Source organism: Lissotriton vulgaris, chromosome 2_1 (assembly GCF_964263255.1).
Source record: "Lissotriton vulgaris chromosome 2_1, aLisVul1.2, whole genome shotgun sequence".
NCBI lineage: Eukaryota > Metazoa > Chordata > Amphibia > Caudata > Salamandridae > Lissotriton > Lissotriton vulgaris.
Genome location: NC_141687.1, coordinates 1,398,910,037 through 1,398,935,627, shown reverse-complemented (window position 1 = coordinate 1,398,935,627; position 25,591 = coordinate 1,398,910,037). Strand labels below are relative to the sequence as shown.

Genomic DNA, 25,591 nt, shown 5'->3' with positions numbered 1-25,591 from the left:
TGCCAGTTGGCTTCTGACAATTCTAGGAGTGTTAAGTGGCATTTCCTACTGATTCAGATGATTTGTGGCTGACCCTTGAGGTTTTTATGACAGAATCCCGTCAGCATTTACCACACATACCTTTACAGTCAGTATCTCAACTGAGACATTACCATGCATCCCTTTACCAAGCAAGTCACTATAATGACTTGCCTTAGGGGGTTGCTAGAGTTTGGAATAGTATAAATTACTGTTCCAACTGTAGTCCAACAACACATCCCTAAAGCAAGTCGTTTTAGTAACTTGTGTGGTAAAGGAATGCACGGTAATGTCGCAGGGTAGTGACTACGGTGTAAAGGCACATCGCGGTATTGACTGTGGTGTAAAGGATGTTTACCACTCTTGTTCATGGAGTTAGCACAGCCTAAGTATTACTAAACATTAGTGCCACATTTGACACAGTTTCCCAGCTAGTGCTTATAAATCAACTAGTACAACTTAGTAATTAAGGTATTCGCCTGGTGTGGCTAACCGCTATCCTATTTGGGCAATCTGAAGCAAGCCACTCATCACTTGTTTCTGTTATGTACTGAACCTCAGACTTGTGGAATTTATTGGGTCTCCGCTGTTTAATCTTTATCATTCCCAATTAGTCTTACTCCTTCAGTCCTTTGGTTTCTTGTTGATGTCTTGCGCATATTGGTACCCAAACATGATTTTCCCTCAGTGGCAATCTGCCCAAGAATATGTTTGGACTTGCATGCTAGCAGTTTATTTCTGAATGAAGACAAATTCAGTACAACTGTATAGTGACACAGCAAGGGTTCTAATTTTGAAAAGATCTCATACCATATGGTGTCCACATTGTTGGCTTGTGGAGCTGGGTTAATTACCTACATTTGCACAGTCAGCAAAAAAATCTTGGATTCATTTTTCAGCATCTCTTTTTTTCAGAACAGATTAACCTTGTTTCGTCCACTTGCTTTTACTACATCCATATGTAACACCAAATCATCCATTTTCTCCCTTCTCACTGCAGTAAGGCTGCCATACAGTCCATTATATTCTCGCCATCTTAGGTTTCCTGCCTTTTTTACATTCAGTACCCTTCAAATCATTCAGAACAGTAGAGGGCGCCTCATCTGAGTCTGCTGCATCGCCGGGACAATTCTTCTCACCTTTTTGCAGTCTGCTGGGTTTTTGGTCTGAAACCCTCTACAAGGCACCATCCATTCATCATAATACACTTCATTAAAAAGGTTCTCTCTTTGTACAGCACTCCTTATGTTAATTCCAGAATCCTATACTCTGTGCCAACCAAACTCCTGTGCCACCAAAAATGCAGAGGGCCCTGATTGGAGGCAGATCCTTCTCCTTTTTAGATGTGCAAGACTGGAACTCTCTCCCTCTTGAACTATGATGTAACTCCAATCTTTTGCAAAAACACTTAAAACTGTCCTTTCTCCACATTAGTAAAGTCTGCAACTCTCCTTTGGAGCTCTCTTAGTGCCAGGATGCCCGGTTAGCATATCACATTCATTTATCCCATTCAATAGAACAATAACAAATTTGAAATCATTTAATGTATTCCTATTTAATACAGATGTAAAATATAGGTACGCATTTTCTAAGTATTATTAATTTGTAACCATTATACTCAAATCCAAACTCAGTAAGTAGCTTCTTGCAAAAAGGCTTCAACAATACCATATAATCTGTGATCTCTAAATAAACTGCACATTTTATAAAATGCAGTAGCTCATCTCTCTTAATGAGAATTCCAAAGTTCAAATCTTTCTCACATGTATTGTTGGAGCTACACTAGTTTCCCATTAGAAAGGAAGTAGCCTTCATGACACTGTATACTGCTCATAACATAGGTCCTGAGTACCTTGGAGAAAATTCACATGGTACACACCTAGGTGAGCTCTTCGATTAACCCCCTCGGGAACAGTGGAAACACCTAAAATAAACAGAGTCCTGGAGTGGTAAAAGCTTTTTCTCATGCCTTGCAAACTCTGAAACAAAATGTCTTTGCATTTCAAAGCCCAGTCCAATTCTGTTTTAGAAAAAAACTTAAAACCTGGCTTTTTTCAACTACATTGCCCAATTAGCTTTATTTACGGTTACAGCTGCAGATGGCAGGGCCACATTGGCATGCTCTATAAACAATATCAATATCAATATCAATATAAATAATGGGCAATTGAAATGACTTCCTATGATGTCACTTCCTGTTAAGTTAAATCGTATGCAAATGATAGGGGCCTCGCATTTTTCTATTCTGCCCAGGGCCCCATGAACCCTAGGACCGGCCCTGATCACTACTAATCATTTGAGACAATGCCTTCTAGGTTAAGTTGTCAGGAGTAGAGTAGGTTCTGATAACCGAAAGGCAAACACGTTCTGCGCGGGGTAGATATATTTCTTTCTTTCCATTACTTGTGTAGGTTTTGGGTGACGAACTGCTTCCGCAGTCAGCCGCTTTGCATGCCTGGTGGACCAGAAAAGCGGGAGGCATCTTCTGCGCATGCGGTTTATGGATTTTCCTGGTCGTCCAGGCTTAGATGCGCGCATTCAGAGAAGAGACACTCTTCCGCCATCTGGTTAACAGCTCCAGCCGCCCATCTAGTTCCGGGCACCCTCGGTAGAGAGGCACTAATTATCGACGCACGCGCTGAGGAGTTATAAAAGAAAGGATGGTGTCTCTCTTAGGAGCACGCGCTGTTGCTGAGTGAGCGCGCGCAGCAATCCCGATAATTCTGTATACAAGATGCCAAGATACTTTAAGTCTTAACTTATTATCATTAACAGGAAAGAGGCTCTGGATATGCCCATGGTTTTATGACCGTCACCCCCGTTCCGAAAGTAGACAAGACGCGTGTTTAACTCTGTTGCTGACGCAACATGTCGGAGAAGAAGTCAGACAAGGTGAGTGAGACACTGTGCAGCCCCGTGAAATATTTTGGGGATTAATCCTGCGAACAGTAGAACTTGTCTTTCAGCGAGCGAGCCCAGGTTACTACAGCCAAAGGCTGATATCTGCAGCAGCACCGTGCTCTACTCTGTCACCCATCAATAGATGCACAGACTGAGACTGAAGAAATGTAATTTTAATTTGGAGCCTTCCTGAAAATTGAACAGTGCCATGTAAATCAAATTACCTCAGCGTATCAATTAATCACAGTATTTTACTTCTAAATAATTATTGAAAAGGAAATGAATGAGGCACGTACCGCTTCCATAAGAATGCTTTTAGATTCTTACTAAACGACCAAACCAGTGAAATGTTATGTGCTAGTTTGTTTGAGCGCGGCCACTATCTGTGTTTATGACATATATAGATAAAGGCCCAGGTTATTTGGTAGAACATTATGGCTGAGCTTTTTAACCAGGCAATAATTACTAGAGTTAAATAATTGTTTTAAAAAAAATGGCTTTAAAAAAAAAAAAAATTGTAACACTTTGACCTCACCTTTGAAATACATTTGTGAGCATATCAAACTCATTGGATTAAAGTCCTTTATCAAAAGTGGGCACTACTTGGTTTGAAACAAGCAGGGCACATATGTATTTATTCTACGTTTGAGTGTCTCACCGAAATTGTTTTTTTTATTACTATGTCAAACTTCACGTAATTCAGTGTCCTCTAGCTTTTTTCATGTCTTTTTTCATTTCTTGCCTGATCTAATATCTAAAATCTCTGCCCCATCTTTTGCTTTCAGTGCATCTTCTCAGCTGTCTTGATTTACACCCACAAGCACACGGATCCAGCGTCATAATAGAAATTCCGTCTCTACACCACCATTCACTACCTAATACTCACCATACTAATTAATACATAGGCCCATACAACTGAGACAGAAAATCTTGGAGCTGAATCATGTGGCCTAATTAATCGCACTAACTGAATAGTATTATGTACATTATATACAACTGCAGTATAACAAATCTAATCATAACATAATAAAGGAAACATTTAATTAGACCACTATGGTCAATGGATTTTGCTATTGGTAACGACCAAAATTAATCAAGACCAGCTTGACTTTTTAAGTCTTTTATTTTTAAATGTCAAAGTTAAGTTTCAGTTTCAAAATCTTTATTAGCTCTTTATTAATAGCAAACATTTTTATTAAATCAATATCAACAATTAATTTATTGGCACAAAGGTCTGGCTCATCAAAATTGCACAAAATCAATGAATTTAAGTAAACAAACCCTAGCTACCAAAATTAAGCTTTCTGACCCTGTAAGAAAAAGACATTTAAAATTTAGCTTTAGCATTGCCTTACATGTCCAAGGAAAAACGGACAGCACTTCGCCCTCAGGAACAGTCAGCCCCGCTCCCCTTAATGGGCTAAGTTTTTATACCTTTTCTAACTCACTAATCTAACTAAACGACATATTTCTAATAATTTCCAGCAACCTGATTGGTTGCTGTCTGTCAGACCACCAAAAGGCCACCGCTATCATAACGTCATTTTTCATTGTTCATTAACATGAAGCGACACCGGCTTCCGCAGATTGAAACATTATACTCAAAAGTTCTCTGTTTCCTCCAGGACTTGACCAAACTGTCCCTGGTTGCTTCCTTGGCCTTGACATGTATTCTTTCAGAGCACGTTTTGCACAAAGTCTTTGTTTGAGCTTCAGTTTATTTCCAGGGAAATATTCTATGAAAAGCGCTTTAACATGGCTGTGCTTGGCTCCTCTCAGTCAGGCTAACCAACTTCCACCAGAACTAGGCCTCAAGCCTTTCTCTCGAGCTAGTATTTAAACAAACATAAAAGAATAATTAATTCAAGCAATGTAAACCCTTCTGTTACCCACCTTCCATTGCTAATACCTAGCAGAAGCGCACAAATAAAGCAGCACATTTATAATCTACCATTCTCCATAATGTCCAGCAGGATTCATATATCTGAAAAAGATGACAAACACAACATAAACAAAGACATAGACACACACATAATGCACATAAATGAGCACATGCCATTATTAATTCAGCCGCATTAGTATTGACAAAGACAAAAGGACATGACAAACAACATTAATTATGTGTTATAAAACTTACTCGCAAATGCAACAAGAGCACATTAATATTAATCCCACGTATAGTGTAATGTAAACATTTAATCTAGATTGATTTAATACAATAAATCATGCAATAACTCATTAATACATTAGTTCATGTTACAGGGATTAATTTCACGAGCTTATTTCAGAAGCTCGCTCCATCAACTCCCTCATCTGGTGATTTCAAAATCACCAAACAACACCCAAAATTTAGAACCCAATTTAGAGACGTCACATCTTGAGTTCTTTCAGTATTAGTCTCCCTAAACCCCTGTTTCCTCTGTTTGCTCAACACTTTCAAACTGAGTCCTCCGCATCTCTTCTAACTCATATTCCTTCTCTTGTTCCTTTCTGAGTTTATAAATCCTCCTTTTCTCCCTCTGATGCTTCTTTCTCTTGTGAATCATGCAACTGATTTTTAGCAGCAATATCACTATAATGATGACAATTACTGGACAGAGCACTTTGCCGATGATTGAGCCACCAATTTCTGAAAACCATTCCTTGATTGCCTCTATTCTTTTGCCTAAACGTTCAGTGAAATTTTCTTCCTCCAGGGGTTCTATCTCCTCGTGAAATTCAGTTATATTTTTAATAAGCGACTCTATATTCCGACTCGTCAGGAATATATGTACAACAATGCTGGACATGTAAGACCCCACAAACCCCTCCCTCTTTTGCGAGCAGGATGTCTAATGCAAGACGATTCTGCATTACCATGCTTCTGGTAGCAACAAGTTCTGTGCTAACTAATTGAAAACCACTTGCAGTATCTGTTGACAATCTGTCAACAATTGTTGACACTTTTCTAATTTTGATTGAATTCATTGTTATTCCAACCATGGGGATGATTGCACCAAAAATGTCCCCCATGACTTCTGAAAAACCTTCTCTCTTGAACCTATTCAGGTGTTCACCAATTCAAAAGTTCCCTTTTCATTTCTGTCAACATGAAAAATCTTTGGAAAAGCTAATCCAAGGTAGCACGTCCCATACCAATGGTCTGGGAGGCTAAAATATGCCTTGTTACCACAGATAAAATAAATTCTGGGAAAAATTGGATCCTTTCCACCTTTAAATCCCCATCCCCCAGTGATAAGATAAGTATCCTCACATTGACTTCCACCAACAAATAGGTTATCATAAAGTGTATTATCTCTTCTAATGCAAAATTTACCACTAACTGGTTCATCTATATGTATAGCTGCATTCGTGTTAACTCCATTAAGTTTAGCGTCTTCCATCTGCCAGTATTTCGACTTAGCATGTCTAAGTACTTCATTTCTCTTATAGACTGCCCTTCTCTCCTCAACCATGTTCAGGAAAGTCTTTTCCTCAGCTCTCATTTTGCATGTTAAATTGTTTCTATAAGCATATTCATAATTAAGCTTATAAGTTACCAGAAATAATTCCCTCATCTGTTTCGCAGGCCTAACTTTATTTAAGCTATTTACAACTTTGAGGTTTGCGAAAACCTCATCAAAGTCTGAGTAATAGTACTCCAATCGACCAGTTCGATAGAACAGGCTAGCAATTACACTGCAGGTGATGCCATAAGCAAGAGGTAACATATTATAAGTAACCCCCTCTGAGACAGAAGCAGGCAGCTTCACACAAACATAGCAATCTTTAACATTCATTACTTTAACATATTCAGATAAAAGCCTCGAAAATGAATTGCTAGAAAAATCTCCAACAGATCTATCTTGATGGATCTCTGTTTCATGCTTAATAACTCTGCTAAATTTGTCAGCATGTTTTTCATGTTTAGTCTCTACTTTGCTTGTTATATTAGTTTTTTGTTTCTGCTTATCAATACCAAAAGGGTATACTACAGCTAATATCAGCCAAATCAATATCAAAAGAACCATACAAATTATGGACATTTTGCAACACCTCTTCAGGATTGAACACCTTGAAGTGTCGGAACCAGGCATCTTTTGATGATCAAAAATTTAAAATTTAGTGTAAGTAAAAGAAATCTTACTACAAATGCTAAATACTATACTCCCCCCTTTTTAAATGTTTTTTTTAAAAGAAACCCTATAACAGCTTTTTCTTCGACCTTGCGTCACATGAACATATTTTTTCTCAGCTAACAAGTTTTTTTCGACCTTGTGTCACCTAACACATTTTCTTCAGCCTTAAGCCAGGAAATTAGAATCCTAATCTAAAAATTAAACAACCTCAATCGATGTCACTAGCTTCTTCCAAATCTTCTTGACTGCTAGTCCCTACCTCAACAGTTGGTGCAATAATTATGTATGTCCACTCTGGTGACTTGTACTTTTGATTTGGCTTTATCACTCTTCTTGTTTTGCGAGTGACTACTTCAATTTTCTTATTTTTCTCATCTTTCGTATCAGAATCTCCTCCTTGACTAGAAATCTCATTTATTTGCTCTTTAGATTTCTTAACTAATCTGAACTTCATATTATCTTCTGGCCAAATGTCTCCTCTTCTCAAGACCTTTTTCTTTGGCACTGTTTCATTTGATTCACTTTTCCAAGATCTTTTTCTGAATTTTCTTACTTCAGATTCTTCATCACTTCCGTCTGTATCTGTTTCTGAGACTTCAAATCTGTACTTAGGAACTTCTTTACTCTACAGCTTCACTCCATTAGGAATATCGTCCCTACTGCTGGTACCTGGCAATTCATCCTCTTCATCAGGAATCACCTTTAGCTTCCCAGTTTCAGAATTCTTGCTCCTGCACACAGAGCTACTCCTTTGCCTTTCAATACTTTACTGGATTTGATTTCTGTTTTGCTCAGAGACTTCTTCTTCAGAATCTTCTTTTTCTTTTTGAGATTCTTTTTCTAACAAATCTTCATCAATATCTTGTTCTTCAGTCACAATTTCCAGATCTTCTTTATTCAAGTTCTGATTTGCATCTAGACTCTTCAGATGTTCATTTTCCTTCTGATCATCAGATTCTGGATCTTCAGGATCTCCTTCTGAATCAGAATCAGTTGTTGTCTCACTTTCTTCATCAGAATTATCAGGAGGTGGTACACGAATGGTATGACTCGCATGCACCCACCTTTTCAATCCTTTACATTTGATAGCATTTGTTGTAACAAGAATTACTTGTCTTGGCTTTTGCCATCTAGGAACTAAACAGTTTCTCCTTCGATGTACCTTTGTTCTCACCCAGTCTCCAGGCAACAGATCATGAGCTTGTTCTTTCTCTTTTGTTATAACATCTGTTCCCACCTGGTGAAATACAGAATTAACTACATCAGAGAGATTCTGACAGTATTCAATGATTGCACTATCATTAATACTCAAAAGTTTGCCAACAGGAACAAATGCTTGCCTCATTACTCTACCCATTAAGATATCATGAGGACTAAGTCCTGTCTTTTTCTCTGGTGTACTTCTCAAAGACATCAGAACAAGTGGAAGAGCAATTGTCCACTTTACTCCTGTGGCTAGACACATGTTTGAAATTCTGTTTTTGATTGTTCCATTTATCTGTTCTACAACACCTGATGCTTCTGGTCTGTATGCACAGTGTAATTTTTGTTCAATGTTCAGAGCTTCACAAACCAATTTCAGCAATCTGTTTTCAAAATGCGTTCCGCGATCACTTTCAATAGTTACTGGAAATCCGTACCTAGGTATGATCTCACTCAAGAGTAATTTTGCCACAGTGACTGAGTCATTATGACTAGTTGGGAAAGCTTCCACCCATCTTGAAAACAGACAAACAAATACAAGCACATATTTCAGCTTGTTGTGCTTTGGCATGTCAATGAAATCCATTTGCAACCTGGTAAAAGGACCACCCTCCCGACCTATGGTTCCCGTGCTAACAACAGTTCTCTTGTTTGGATTCATTTGTTGACCGATCAAACATCTTTGGCAAAGTGACTCTGCTATGATTCTGAATTTTGAACTGAACCATGTTTCTCTGAACAGTCTGATCATGGAATCTCTTCCTAAATGCCCTGGACCATGGTACATCCGTGCCATGTCAGCAATCATGCTATTTGGTAAAATAGGTCTGCCATCTTTGTAGACCCAAACTCCATCTTCCTTTCGCTGTCTGCATTCTGCTTTTAACCATGTGTTTTTCTCTTCATCATCTGCCTCATCTTGTAATTCTTTTACTCTCTGCCATGTTTCTACTACAGATGTTAGCATGAGAGAGTTCAACATGTGACTTTTGTCTTTTTCCCGATTGATTGAATAATTGTTCTTTGCACAATATCTTGCAATCTCATCTGGGTATGCGTTACCTTTGGTAATATAATATTCTCCCTTTTTATGAGCTGCACATTTCACGACAGCAATTTGTTCTGGTAATTGAATGCCATCAATCAATCTCTTGATCAATTTTGCATTTCTTATTGGCGTTCCCGCAGAGGTCAAATAACCCCTTTGAGACCAGAGTTGACCATAGTCATGAACTACGCCATACCCATACTGACTATCAGCCACTATGGTTACCGTTTTACCAGCTGCTCTTTCACAAGCTCGAATTAAACCAAGTAATTCAGCTATTTGGGCTGATCGAATTCCATCAAGAGGTGAACCCTCTACAACATCTGAAACTGTTCACACAGAATATGCTGCTCTCAGAATTCCTTTGTCTGTTCTTAAACAGGAACCATCAACAAAGTAGACCAAATCAGATTCAGGTAAAGGAACATCTTTTATGTCCTGTCGAGGTTTTGTGCAATAATCTACAACATCCAGACATTCATGATCAATGTCAATTTCATTACTTACCTCAGTAACAACACCATCCGGCAATAATGTAGAAGGATTTAAATTCACACTTCTTGCAATTGAAACATTATCTGATCCCAGAATTGTTTTCTCATATTTTGTCAATCTGTTACTGGTTAGATGCTGAGTTTTGCTTCTGGTAAGAAGAATTTCAACTGAATGAGGTACATATACTTTTACAGGAAATCCCATAATGATACCCTCACTTTGTTCAAGACTTACACTTGTTGCAGCCACTGCTTTTAAGCAACCTGGTAAAGCTTTTGCAACAGGGTCCAAAACAGTTGAGAAATAAGCAATTGGCTTTCTCAGTTTCCCATGTCTCTGGATCAGGACTGACAATGCACAACATTCCCTTTCACTGCAGTACAGCTCAAATTCCTTTTCATAATCTGGCATACCCAAAGCTGGTGCTTCACACAAACTTCTTTTTAACTGTTCAAAGGCTTCCAATTCCGATTAAATTGTCAAAAACTGATCTTTTATGTCTGCTTTTGTTAATCTCTGCAGTGGTTTTGCAATCACCGAAAATCCACTAATCCACTGACGACAGTATCCAACCATTCCCAGAAACATTCTGACCTGTCTTTGTATTGTCGGGGGCTGTATTGCTCGAATCATTTTTATTCTCTCAATGGTCACTTGTCTTATTCCCTTTGCAATTCTGTGACCAAGATACTTTACCTCTTGTTTGCAAAACTGTAATTTTGCAGGTGACACCTTATGACCCTCATCTGCCAAACGATTTAAAAGAGTAATGGTGCCAGTTACAGTTTTCTCGTGTCTTTGCTGCCACGAGCAAGTCATCAATATACTGCACCAATGTCGAATTGCCAGGCAAAATCAAATCTTCCAGGGATTTCTTTAATAACTGATTAAAAATAGATGGACTCTCAGTATACCCCTGTGGGATACGACACCATGCTAAAATACGATTCTGGAACCTGAATGCAAAACTGTGTTGGCTCTCTGGATGCAGTGGAACTGTAAAGAAGGCATTACATAGGTCAATGACCGTATACCATTCTGCATTGTGCGGAATCCGATAAAAAATTACCGCAGGGTTTGGTACAATGGGGCAACATGGAACATCAATTTGGTTAATTTTTCTAAAATCCTGAACAATTCTGTAAGTTCCATTTGGCTTTTTAATACCCATAATCGGTGAATTACATGGGCTACTCTCAATCTCTTTTAGCACACCTTGACTTATGAATTTTTCAATCACTGGAATGACACCTTCAATTGTCTCAGCTTTCATTTTGTATTGAGGAACATTTGGGAAATCTATTCCTTGTTTCACAGTAATTTTCACTGGATCCACATTTTTCATAAGACCCATATCATTCCCAGTTAGGTCCCAAATTTCTGGTTTGACTGGCTTTTTGAGCTCTTCTGGCAAATCATTTTTATCAAAGACAGGAAATAATTTTCTTTCCTCTTCGACCATCAACATTGTCAATTTATAAAGGCCATCTTCTTCTGATGTTTGTAACTCAATGCCATCTGGTGAGCAATATATTTTGCAATTCATTTTGCACAATATATCACGACCCAACAGATTTACAGGACTGCTGTCACAAACCAGAAACCTGTGTTTATCCTTGAAATTTCCGATCTCAACCTTTACAGGCTCTGTCAGACTTGTTTTAATTTGCTGATTAGCTACACCTACAACTTGGATAGACTCACCAGAGAGAGGAAGGTTTTCTATTTCTGTTGATCTAACAGTAGAACGGGTAGCACCTGTGTCCACAAGAAAAGTGACATCTACATCATTCACTTTACCATTAACAAATGGACCAGACTGATCTACCTCAAGAGTGGGCCCAAGCACACACTCTTCTTCCTCTCTCAGGCACCGTCTTGAGTAATCCTCAGATGAATCACTTTCTTCCTTATTTTTCAGCCAAAACTGTTGGGAAGCATTTGACAAATTCACCTTTGACACATTATTTACCTGGTTACCACCACAGAAACCTGTTTCTGGTGTAAACCTTTGAGCATTTACACAGTTTAGAAATGGTGCTTGTGGAATTTGGCTCTGCTGAATCTCGCTCTGCTGATTTGCTACCTGTCGCTGTAGCTGTCGCTGTTGACTTAACTTGTTTAACTGCTGCTGTAGCTGTAGCTGTTGCTGCTGATTTAACTCACTCTGCACCTGTGGATTCAATGAATTATTTTTAAAATTTCTGGGCGGGTTTTTACACTCGCGTTTCCAGTGTCCAATTTCGCCGTAATTAAAACATGGGAGCTTCTGTTTTAGCTCTTCAACATTTACATTAAATTTAGGCTTATTATTAAAAATATTCTTAAATTTGCCTTGATTCTGCTGCACATTTTCATTTTCAAAAGCCATTTGCTGTTGCTCAGCTACTTTCACTTGTGCCCACATCGCTTTCTCCTTAAGATTCTTTTGTTTGGCATCTATCTCGTCACTGCAGTATTTTGCCTTTCACAGAATATCATCATCTGAAAGTGATTGCCAGCACACAATTCCGTTTTTAATCATCTCACCAATTTCAGGTCTCAGGCCATAAACAAATCTGTAAATAAAGTGGCTCATGTCCTTTTCACTTAATTTTTCATAGCCACTGTACTGTTTAAAGACTAACCGTAACCTTTCATAAAATGAATGTACTGATTCTTTTGGCTCTTGATTTGTTCTGTCAATCTTAACCCAGTCCACTTCTTTTGGGGGAATTTTTCCTTTCAGCCAATAAATTACTTTATTATAAATGTCCATCACATCCTTTGATGGGGCACCTGTAATTGTGTCTAGGGCAGGTTCTTCTTTTGTCCAATCCACAGAAATTTAGCATTCTGTCCAAAGATCTGATGGGACAACAATGTCAAAGAATCCATCCAGATCGATCCACCAAACTTTTGACACCTTTATGAATCTGTCTACCTGTCGATACCATTCAACTGGCTTCTCTCTTAGGCGAGGAAAATCATTAGTAAACAGCAGTATATCCTGTCTTGACCATGGGACATGCACATACCTTCCTCCTGCTATTTCCCTCATTGGAAATTCTGAGACTACTTCACTTATGACCCTTTTGTCCTGTTCTTTATTCATTGACCATTTTATTCTCCGTTTGCCTATCTCACCTAATTTTCTGAGAAAAGCTATTAATTCTTTTATATGGGTCATCCTTCCAGCAATATTGAGATTATCAACATCCTTCTCAGAAAAATCCACTCTATAATGTTTCTGTAAATGTTTCTGTTTGCTCAAATTTCTAATTCAGCACCCATTTCTTCTAATTGCTCATACCTGTTTTTCGTTTTCCACTGGATGCTCTTGCAAATGAAAAGTAGTTCATCATCCTGATACAATTTCAAACTGTCAGTACCAATTGTGCCAATAATTAATTCTTCTAAATCAGCTTTTAATTTTGCAACATCAAGCTTTTTATATTCCGGAGCTTCTGGAGACAATGCAATTTGTGTTAAATCTATTCTGTTTAGGCTTCTTTCTGAAGGACCTGGATCTGATTCTGCAACAGATGGTGTCTGAGAACCTGACAAACTCCGATTTAAAGTTAAATTTGGCATCATAGATTTTTCCCTATGAATTTCTATAAGTTCTGAAAAAAAATTCTCAGCCACTTTTTGAATTTCTGCATTCAATGGAACCGACAAAACAGAATGTCTATTCTCTCCCTGATCAAATACTGGTACAACAGGACCAATTGTTACTGGTACTGTCACTGCTTCCATGCTTTTTGTTAATTGTTGAATTATGTCTTCCTTCGCTTTATTATAACTGGAAATTTCTGGCATATCAGCAAGTATTCTTTCTTGACTTCTTGGGAAATTATCTCTGTTCAGGAATTCTATTTTCTCTGGATGTACTACAATTATTTATTGACCCTACTCTTTCAGGTAATTTTAAAAATCTGGGTGAACCTTCCTCAACTTCCCTAGGGGGTGCACTTGGAGAAGTTCCTGAAGAAACTCTAGGGGTAGATTGAGAATCTACTTGGTAAGGTGGTGGTTTGCGTTTAGTAGCATAAATGTCTTCTAAAATTGCATCATCTAATTCCTCATCCAGTCTCTTTTGAACTTTCTTTTGACCTGGATCATTAGTGACCATTATTCTTACTGGATACAGACCATCATACATATCTGCTTTTCTCCAGCGTCTCACTTTGTCCTCATGTGTTTCTCTATTTAAAATCTGCTTTGAATTTCTAGGTGATAAGCATTTGCTTTCACGTTCAAGTTCCATCATCTCAACTTCCCATTCAACTAAAGCCTCAAATTGTGTAGGTCTAGGCTTCGGCACAAGATCCATCATTTTTTCTCTCAGGTTTCTCAAAACCTTCATGTTAAATGACCCATCCTCCGGCCATGCTAATACACCATCCTTTTGTGTATAATGCATCCAATTTTCAAACCAAATTACAGTATGATAACCATATTCGCCTTCCATATAGGCTGCAGGTGTTTTGTACTTATAAAGTAATTTACCACCACGCGTTTCAATTTTCTTGTCGGGTTTAAATACATTTTTCATTTTCTGAAACCTTGAAGGCTTCTTTTTCTCATCATTATGCCAATAACTCATGTTTTAAATCAAAATCGCTTATTCCGAAAAGTTCGAAATGTTCTCTTGGTGTTCCGCTACTTCAGCCAATCCGTGCGCGAAAGACACCAACAAGCCAATTAGGTTAAGCTACGTCACCACCTTGCTCAACCAATAGAAGTACAGTATTCAGAACTGACCAATCTGGTATCAGCTCGTCACTGTCACGTGAACCAATCGGTGCGCTTCCTGTGATGTATGTTAGCCAAGTACAGCGCGCACCGAAATGACGTATACTGCTGCTGCAGCTCCTCTGTGTGTTACTCCGTAAACTCACCCCTCCTTCACAAAAAATTTTCACACCGCCATTTTAAACAATACTTTTCCAATTAATTTCAATTAGTAACTACAAATAAACAAACCACTTGTCTGTTTCGCTAAATAAAGTAATCGTTTTACAAACTTTCAGAATTCTTTTCGCACTAAATAGACGACGCTATTTTTACAAATCATTCACGCATTCAAACAGAAAACCCTAATCATGCACACACGAAGTCTTGGCAGGACTTTAACCAACCATAGAAATCGTCAGACGTTAATAAGAATAGACGACGCTATCTTACCCTTCACTCAAGCTTGAATAAGTCTATTACTCTTTTCACAAAAGTTTTAAAACTGGCTCACCGGGTCCCTATGCTTAATGCTACAATTTCATAGACAATCCTCACTATTACATTTAACCAGTCACATCTAATGTCCCTAAACTTGTGCTGTACGTCCACAACACTTTGCAATATATTCTACACCACAATTTTTGAAACAGAACAAATGCACTGTGTAACTTTTCTAGCCACACTACTCTTTTGCCGGCAAACAACCAGGAATTTTTCACACTGCTGGAAAAATCCTTTCGACTACATACAACAAGTGAACAAACTTAACAACATGTTTTAGACATGTATCCTATGTGGGTAGCATGTAACATGTCAGTTACCATAGCAACCGAACTCTGCTACCAGAGATTTGATCCAGCGTCACAATAGAAATTCCGTCTCCACACCACCATTCACTACCTAATACTCACCATACTAATTAATACATAGGCCCATACAACTGAGACAGAAAATCTTGGAGCTGAATCATGTGGCCTAATTAATCGCACTAACTGAATAATATTATGTACATTATATACAACTGCAGTATAACAAATCTAATCATAACATAATAAAGGAAACATTTAATTAGACCACTATGGTCAATGGATTTTGCTATTGGTAACAACCAAAATTAATCAAGACCAGCTTGACTTTTTAAGTCCTTTTATTTTAAAATTTCAAAGTTAAGTTTCAGTTTCAAAATCTTTATTAGCTCTTTATTAATAGCAAACATTTTTATTAAATCAATATCAACAATTAATTTATTGGCACAAAGGTCTGGTTCATCAAAATTGCACAAAATCAATGAATTTAAGTAAACAAACCCTAGCTCCCAAAATTAAGCTTTCTGACCCTGTAAAAAAAAGACTTTTAAAATTTAGCTTTAGCATTGCCTTATGTGTCCAAGGAAAAACGGACAGCACTTCGCCCTCAGGAACAGTCAGCCCCGCTCCCCTCAATGGGCTAAGTTTTTATACCTTTTCTAACTCACTAATCTAACTAAACAACATATTTCTAATAATTTCCAGCAACCTGATTGGTTGCTGTCTGTCAGACCACCAAAAGGCCACCGCTATCATAACGTCATTTTTCATTGTTCATTGACATGAAGCGACACCGGCGACACGTTTTCAATAAGTATTTATTGAACCAGCGTCATTCTAGTGCAAAATGGGTGTGCTGAAACAACCATGGGACAGAAACCGATATAAATGATTATAAGCACCAACAGAGTAAAAGGATTGTAGACTCCTACCGTAGTGCTAAAACAAGGAATATAGGCAGGTAAAAAAAATACATGACAATATTAATGCGTACTCCTACGATGCAACCCTAACTAGATGTACCTAGCATGCATGTAGATGTAGACCTAAGAGTCTCTCTATGATAAAGGCAGGGGTGTGCAATTTACTAAAATATCTACTTGTCCATGGGGCAGGTTGAATCCTAAATCTACTTATCCCTTTGGTGCCATGTAGTGCGGTGACAAATTATGGCAGCAATCTCATTATATAGGAGCTCTGATTATACCGGGGCTCATACTATAGCATAGTTTCAATGCTTGCAGTCCCCTTATGTTGCCACATTTCTGCAGATCTTGATACTGGAGCTGAAGTGTGGAAATGAGCCTTTATAGGGGCCCACCTGTGCAGGGGTTCACCCTTATCTGTCCACTGGCCCTTAAACCAACAAAATAGAGATTGGCACAGCAGCTGGGATATCAAATAACAAGTTTATCAATCACTCATGAGTGGGACTGCATCAATACAACACCCTCGGGCACTGTATGAGGTAGTACAAGGAATACATAACCCAAGGGTCTTTTCTACCCAGCTTGTTGCTGAGTAAGCATGGAGACTCAAAATGGAAGGTACAGGCATACACAGGAGTAGCTATCGACTAACCTGGGCAGACAGATATCACTTGGTCAGCAAAGTGGGAGGGGAGACAGGACTGCTTACATCAGTTGGAATAGCCTGACAGTTACATTCTAAAACAGGTGCATTCTAGCAGCTACAGACCTTTCTGAGCTCATACATTGCTCTGACTTAGACTAGAAGGAGTTAACTAAAGCTCATGACTCAAGCAGAATAGAAAGGAAGGCAACAGTGAAGACGGCAGAATCACATGGCTTAACAAAATGGATGCCACAACTAAAATGGCTTCAGCTTATGCTAACGGCAATTTCTGTGATTTCCACAGACAGCCCTTTTAGCATTAGCTGAAGACATTCGCTATGCAGTAGAAGAAACATGTATCACCTATATCAACTAACATTAGTTGGAGTGCAAAGAAACGGCGGATTTAGGCCCAGATCTTTGTACTGGGGTGAATGTAAGACATTGTTCTGCATTCTGTCCATCAACTGTGTTTTTTGCAATTTTCACCCCGAGTGGGCTGGGTATGCTCAGACGTGAGTCCCAGGCTCTCCACATCACTGGAGTCAAGCTATCTAGGCTGAAGAAGGCTGATAGCCAGAAACCGGTCCTTGTATGCTTGATTCCGGTCTGGGAAAGATATGGCTGTTGTAGTTCGGACTGGACTGTTCCCATGGGGCACAGGGTCAGAGCTGATTTGCATAAAGCCATTATCTGACCCAGGGTGGTGTGGAGTGCAAAAAACGATGGATTTAGGCCCAGATCCTTGTACTGGGGTGAATGTAAGACATTGATCTACATTCTGTCGATCAAATTGTTTTTTGTAATTTTGGACTGTTCCCATGAGGCACAGGGTCAAGGCTGATTTACATATAGCCATTGTCTGACCTAGGGTGGTGTGGAGTGCAAAAAAACGATGGGTTTAGGCCCAGATCTTTGTACTGGGGTGAATGTAAGACATTGTTCTGCATTCTGTCCATCAACTGTGTTTTTTGCAATTAACAAAATGGATGCCACAACTAAAATGGCTTCAGCTTATGCTAAGGGCAATTTCCACAAAAGGTGGTGATAAGCAATAGTTCCAGGGTTAGAATGCCCTTTTGAGTTCGTGCAAACCTACTAACTTGCAGGTTTTAAGGGTTTTAAACAACTCTTCTCTAATCTGATCCCATACTGAGAAATGTTGGAAATTTACCCCTGACAATGGCTAAAGTAAACCTTCTTCCAGAGTTGGGGAAAAAAGTGGGTTGAGGGAAGTGAACTTGCAAACACTCAGATTTTCGCATGAGCAAATATACACATGCAAATTTGCTCATGCTGAAATGCAGTTCCCAGATATTTTCTAGGAGTACTATTTCTTATCCTACTTTTGTAATTGCGTTTATTAAAATTCTGTCTGTCTCTCTCTCTATCTATATCAGCTAGTTTAAGTGTGAGTGACGGCATTCTGCTCTTTCACAAGGAGCATAGCCACAGACAAAGTAGTTTTGTTCAGTGCCAGTGCTACTGTGGCAGTGTGCTTTCTGAGATATTTTTTTTTTTTTGCTCTTGCCAATGTTTGATATAATGGTGAGGGGCTGGCAGCTCTCGCACTACTAAGATTTTACAAAACCCATGCCAAAACAAGTCACACATTGACAAAACTAAAAAGCGGACCACCAATTTCCGAGCTGCTGGCTTTGCCATTGCTTGTTTATTTTTGTTTCCCATAATCTTATTGAAAGTGGTTACACTGATTCTCCATTATGAATATTTTTGGGAAACACTAGCATGCATCAACACATGTTACTAAATGATGCTGCAAAGAAATGGTACCTGAAATTGTACAGTAGTTTAGCGAAAACATTTTTTTTCCTGCTTTCATTTTTTTTAAGCAACATTTTATTTTGAAAGCACATAATCATCAATCTTGCTTTTAAGCTCCGGCAAGTATTTGCATCAAATCAGAGAGCATTCTGCGAGCATCATACAGAGCCTCATATTGCTGAACTTTGAAAACGTGTGTACACATTTTTATACTGGAACCACTGTGAGTAGTGCAGTCAGAGCTTACAACATTTACTTAGAGCGCTCACCCTAATAATAAAGGCTTTTAATTAATGAACCATAAATACAAGTATGAACAGCATTACCATATGGACAAATATATTACCTTAACCGCAGACCGTGCCCTTCCTTGATCCATAATGTGGTACTGCAAACTGGCAGCCAAAGGGTTTGTGCTGCAGGGGTTTGGGCCTACGTGTCCCGGGGACAAACTACACATGAAAACATGTTGCCCGTGACCCCAAACAGTATGTCCTGGGCGTCGGGCTATAGGAATTCCACATCCCTGATAAAGTCAACCCCATTACCTGAAGTGAGAGACTGTGGGACCCTGTCTTGGTCTCGAGATGGACACCCCGTGAAGGATGTCAGACCACTGCAAGCTGGAGTGTCTGCGTGCAGGAACCTCAGCGTCTTGTGTCGGTGTGTCAGCATGGAGGTCCTTTTTCTCCTCTCTCTGTCTCAGGAAAAGTATGGTGTTTATATACCCGGAGTGGTACCCTCAGGCGATCTACCTTGCTATGTCGGACTAGGATGATGGAAGGTTACATAGTTAGACCCTTATACATAGTTATTATGCAGGAGATGGTAGTCCTGCTGAAATTCCAAGAATCCTCATGCATAATGAATGAGGCTAGTTTTCAGAGAAAAGCCAACGTCATTAAAGCAGTACCGTAACTAGGTAAAAGGTCAGTTCCAAGAACAGTTAGGTAGTGTAATGGCAGGGGAAATATAGGTGAAAGGTTTGATTTACAACTACATCAGGGCACCTGTATGAAACTGAACACCCACTCCTCATTCGACTGGATGACATGCTAAAACTACTTCTAAAATTTGCAGACAACTACTAAGGTCATAAAACGGCGTAAAAAAACCTAAAATGCTAGCATAAGCTGTCGAAGTCTATTAAAATATTTTGGTATAGACAGTCGGAACAATTATGAGTGCCTGAAAGCCATGCTGTTCAGCAAGAAAAGAAGTGTTTTTTGTTTGAAAATTCCAAACGTGGTAGTTTTGAAAAAGACAACATTTTTCCCAGCACATGATGAGCCAAATGTTTGTGTCCTGTGTGGGAGACGCACCATCACTTGCTTGCAATCGAAGACGACGGTCCCTGCAACACCTCACAGATGAGGTCACAGATCTTCTGTAGTGCCCACAGCTGATGCTGGGGAAGCCTGTATGACATCCAAGGCCCAAGTGCTTTTTTTTTAGGAGCCGATCTCCATTCCAACAGGAGCTGAAGCATCCCGTGGTGGCTTTAAGAACGCAGACATCAGCATGGGAACACGCTGAGGACACAACAGAATATGGGTCATTATCGGGTCCAGTAAAGAATCCACGTCCGGTGGCACAACTGATCGAAGTGTTAGACAGAGATCCTATACACATTCTTGTCCGCATAACTGGCATCGGAGGACAGGCAAAATACAGTCAATCCAGACTGGTCGAAACAATGGGAATCAAGACTCGCTTAGTTCTCGTAGGCGAGCTGTGCCCAGATTGGAGTACCATATGATCACGGTATCTGGGCATCCAAGAGCGTTTTTTCCAACTCCTTGGTGACTGGGACGTCCATTGCATAGCAGAAAAATTACAATCGGGATTCCTGCTATTAGTAACCGGATTAGCGGAAGTTCTCCAACAATGCTTCTGAGTACGTGTATGTAAGCGGGAATCACTCAGAAAACTGTCTGAAAGGTGCTTCACAGTCCATAACCTATGGTCTTAAATAGGTGTACTATACCCGTCGTATCAGACATGTTTAAGATACATTGTACCATTTCTGTGAAATGGAAAGGGCAGTTCCTTCGTACACATGCCTGTATCTCCGCTGAAGACCTCGCGATCTGAAGATCAAAAGTCTCTTGGGCTGTGGTTAAGGGCACTGTTTTATGTAAAAGCATGGCTTTCATTTGGCTTGGAGTATTTAACTGTATAAAGGAAACCTTCAATGAAGGCCATAACGGAGCCCCTGTCATTTGGGAGAGGATATTCATATTGCAGGAATGCTTGCGTTGTAAGTTTGGAGTCAAATTTGTAATCTACATCTGTTGCAGTGAGAGAATTCACCCATTGTATCCATCTTGGATGTAAAGCTTTTGCATTTCGAACACTTGCTTTTGTGACGGCCTCCAAGGCCGGTACCTGGAGTTACAACACTTATTTGTTTCTCCTGAGCCAGTGCTCTTCTCTCACTACAGCAGTCTGTACTGGTGTCAGAATTTTATCTTTGGAAGCAAAACGCAGTTCTACATTTTTCTACAAGTGTGATTTATATGCTATAGGTACCATTTCGCCTTCATTGAAGGTTTGGGAAGTATACCCAGATTGACCTGCTATAAGACGGATCACCAAATTTGTGGTGTTTAGAAGCTATCATGTCGGCTTGTAGGTAGTGAAGGGTTTCTGTGTGTTCCAGTGTCCAATGCCTAACAGAAAAATCACGTCTTATTAGGTCATAGAAAGGTTTTACTATTATTGCGTAATCTAAAATGTAAGTTTTGCCAAAACTTAAGCATCCCAATATGGATTGTAAGTTTTTCAACGATTTAGGAGGTTTGAGCAGTGCACACTTTTCTAAAAAGTTAGCTGCCAGGCTTTTCCCTTCACTTGAAAGCTCATATCTCAAAAATAGGACATTGAGGTGGGGTATTTTAGATTTTTTTTAAATTGAATTTGTAGCCCTCTGAGGCGAACCCCAAAATTATGTTCTCACCCTGGTCGAATGATCCATTAAATCATCAGCCGTCAGATAAATATCATCTACATAGGACAATGCCTCTTCATCCAAATTCTGAAATAACTGTTACCCTAGCTGAGAGCAACCCAGAGCTATTCTTATACCCTTGGGGCAGTCGACAGAATTGATTCTGAGAACCGAGCTAGGAGAATGCAGATAAATATCTGCTTTCAGGCGTTATATTTTGACAGAAACATATCTAGTGTCGTTTTGTATTTTTTTTGCACAATGTTATTCATTAATGCAGCACTGTGTGCATTTTGTACTGCAAATGTTTTAGTGCCTGTGTTCAGATGTCTGTGGTCTAAAACAAGACTGTATGAATTATCGGGTTTCTTTACAGGAAACAGAGGATTATTAATTGAAGAGATGCAAGTTTCAATTATACCCTGGTATTCGAGTTGATAGAATATCTTCCTAACCTGTTTTTTTGCATCTTGTTTTATTGTGTATTGTCTCTGTGGAGTTGGAATAGTTTTTTACTGGGATTGCATGATGCGGTGACTCAACTTCACACCCTACATGGCTGCAATAAAATGCTGGAGCAAGTGCTACCGCCCTCTACTGCACGTATAAATGTTTTTAAGTATACTGGAACGAGGTCGGAGAAAGCCGATAAAATTGCAGTTTCTCCCTTTGGACACTCCATAACGATTCCAGGTAGCCAATCTATTTTTAGCCAAAAGGATGTCATAACCATAAGTCCGGGTCTCCCAAAAGAGACCTTTAATTTTTCTTGCTTTATCCCCCTCCATTTAGAGTGTTATTTCACGTAACCTATGTGGGAAATTTTACCCTCGTATCGGGTGTCTCCACTGTTATATGTTCATTCAACTCCGCTGTCACCAGAAATTCCATCAGGTTCTGGCGAGCTATTGTTACTTCTACTGCGCTGTCTAGCATCGTCAGAGCCCATTCCCCATTCAGAGGTTGAGTCCTCAAAATTATGGGCATGTCTAACTTTAAGACCATACACTTTCTTAACAAAAATTTTTTTTTAAAACCTTTATTGATAGATTCAGCGTAATCAGAATACACTTTTGCATCAGATCAAAACATCGGGCTGTTTGCAGAGTACAATAGACATAGGGAAATCGAAATCCGACCGAAGCATTATCCTGTGCAGCACGGCTACAGCACCATGAGCAGCACATAGCTGTAGGTGGCGATAACAGTACCGTTGGGGAAGGAGCAGGCCCGGACAGGGGAGGGAAGTGGGACAGGGAGGGAGGCAATTACTGACCAGCACCGGCGACTGCCGCGGGCGGGTTGCCGGCAGGGAGCACGGGAGAGACAGACTGGCTTAGGTGTGATCGGGAATGAAGGTATGTCACCAGGGAGCCCCATATGTCAGGTGGGCAAGATCTGACAGGCATGACCTTACACTTTCTTCTTTTTAAATTGAGGTTTTGATTTTGGTTTCTCTTCTTTTCTGGAAGTATAATCTGAAGCGCATTGCATGTCTCTGGACTTTGTACACACTTCTTGTCTGTGTATTGACTGTCCTTTTCATAGTTTTTTGACGAACCCTGAAAGGAACAAGAGGAAACGTGTATCAGTATCCTGATGCTGTCAGGTTTTTTAATGTTATCACAATTCCTAAGGTTGTACCTCCTTTCCGAGAGTTCCGGTTGAGGAGACCCACCTCTGGATTGTGACCTATATTTTTGTTTTTTATTATTAATATCCTATTTCTTCTTAGAAGAATCAGGTGCTTGCTTGGTGTTCTCTTCATCAGGACCACCCATGAGTTGAGGTTTTGTTGCTCTAGCTCCCAAACTATCTCTACCTAATTCGGCATAGGTATCTTCGATAATTTTAGGTAATTCCTGTTGTAAAGGAGTGAAATCCCTCAGGCATTGGCCAGGGGTGGGGAATTCATATCGCCCGACGCCGGAGACATGTTGATTTCGGTCAGGGGGAAGAAGATTTAATGTTTATTTTGTGCCACGTACAACTAGACCTTAAATGAAAGTAAACAGGGCTGTCTCTACTCAGATCCGCCCTCGCAGCTATCGGCTCTGAGTGTGGCTCGGAGTGTGGCCGGTAGTGTTCTGTCAGATGTAACCTCTCTTCTGCTATTGGTTTTAGCTTCTGTATGCAGGCATAGCTTTTGTGAACGAGTGCACACAGCAATGCTCTGCCTATGACTGCTCACAAGTCTCTCTCACTTGATTTACTAATGCCATAATATGCGTGATAGCATGGGATGCCGAATATAGAATAAATGCACCATTTTCCTTGCAGGCCAGGATTTAAAAAAACATTTTTTTTTTTTTGCTCCTAGCAGCTAATGTCTGTGTAGCTAGCGCTGAAAAATTGACTTTTTTGCCCTGCAAGTTTACGAATTAATAATTCAGGCGCACAACGCCCATAGCGCTCTAAAGGCTTCAGTCCCCAACGGACCCCCACCCCGTCGTGTGTTGCAGCCCGGGCTGAGACCGCTTCCGGGCACACACAGATAGTTTGTGAGGTTATCGCAGCCGCACCAGAGTACTTCACAGGTCTTTAGAAGACAATTTATGTGTAACAAGGCTTTGTTGTTTTACTGCACACCTTCATCTCCACTCAGCTTGTTGCTGGAAGAACTGATCCACCCCCCCCCCCCGAAGTATTTAGTAGCCCCCCCCCGAAATTTGGCTATAGTTGCGCCTCTGTAATTGTCATATAATACAAGACCTAATATAAAATGGGCTGAAGCACGGTAACTCCTTTCTTCTGTCCGTTTTGTTGTCCATTTTCTTTCTTCCTGTGGTGCGGCTATCCAAAGAAATCGAAAGTGTGGGGACTATTGCTCATGAAGGATAGTGAGTTTGTATTTCCAAGCCATACCTACTGGTGCCCACGGAAGCAGTCCTGCGTGGGTATCCCTGGAGAGGGCTGTCAAATCTGGTGTGTGGAGTCCCGTTTGGCTCAGATTCTACCCTATTCCAGCCATGGCGGCTCCGCCAGGGTTGAAGCAGTCGACTTGGGCTGTGCTACAGAGGGAAGTGGAGTTAGACGGTGGCTCAGAGTTCCAAGAGACCCCCGATTTGCTGCCAGGAGGGCATAGACCTCATTCAGGTGATGAAAGGTGAGGTTGTGTTCGGGAGAGGCACTGCCAAGTTTTCAGTGTGCTTAGGCATTACAATTTCATATTTTCAGGGTATTTATATTTGAAGTTGTCTTAGTTTGTGTGTAAAATGTAAGAGTTGTTGTTTTGGCTCTTTTAGCGACACACTTCGCCCAGCATTGTGAAGGCCTTTTGCGTGATGTGGTGCTCATAGCTGCAGATTTTTCATTGTTTGTATGACATTTTCGAGATTTCAGTGTACTTATGAGTGACAGTCTACTGACAAATGTTGGACACCTCGAGTAACATTTTATTGTGAGTAAACCGAATGTCGAAGACCATGTAAAGAAATGCATATCAGAAATTACTCCTTTTGAGCAATTGGAACTGTGTCAAAACCACTGAAATTGACAATCTAGCCTACTGGGGGCATGTTTTAAAAAGAAAACAAGTAAAGAACTTGAGGCTGTCTGACTGAGAAACCAATGCAAAATATTGGGATTGAGTATAATCTACCATAACCAATGTATGAATATGTTCAATTAAATTTTCAAAAACACTTTGACATAAGGGTCAGAGCAGGTTATTCTTTTTATATCTGACCAGTATAGATCTTCAAGGGCCTGAAAAAATACTTGTTTTTAAAAGAAGCAATAATGTTTCATATAGTGCTTCAACTTTCACTTTTGCCATTTTAAGCACTGACAAAACACATAGCTGCACTCTCCAGGAGAATCATTGCTCTAAACTGTATCATTTAATGATACATTACGCATTAGAGTAAAATTAACATACTACGCATTCAGTTTGCCCAACAGTAATACTGTCTATATAGGAACTACAAAGGAAGCAATAAGACCTTACCCTAGAATCCCACAAACAATTGGG

The 25,591-nt window shown here is 39.7% G+C and overlaps 1 protein-coding gene across 2 annotated transcripts in view; it reads left to right on the top strand.

The window, feature by feature from the left end:
* The first annotated feature begins 2,653 nt into the window (after positions 1 to 2,653).
* LOC147732652 (uncharacterized) overlaps positions 2,654 to 25,591 on the top strand; it is a 286,393-nt gene continuing 263,455 nt past the window's right edge. For both annotated transcript variants that reach the window (XM_086957165.1, XM_086957164.1), the window contains exon 1: positions 2,654 to 2,910. In XM_086957165.1, coding sequence (XP_086813291.1) covers positions 2,887 to 2,910 — 24 coding nt within the window. In that variant the 5' untranslated portion in view covers positions 2,654 to 2,886. The remainder of the gene's footprint in view (positions 2,911 to 25,591) is intronic.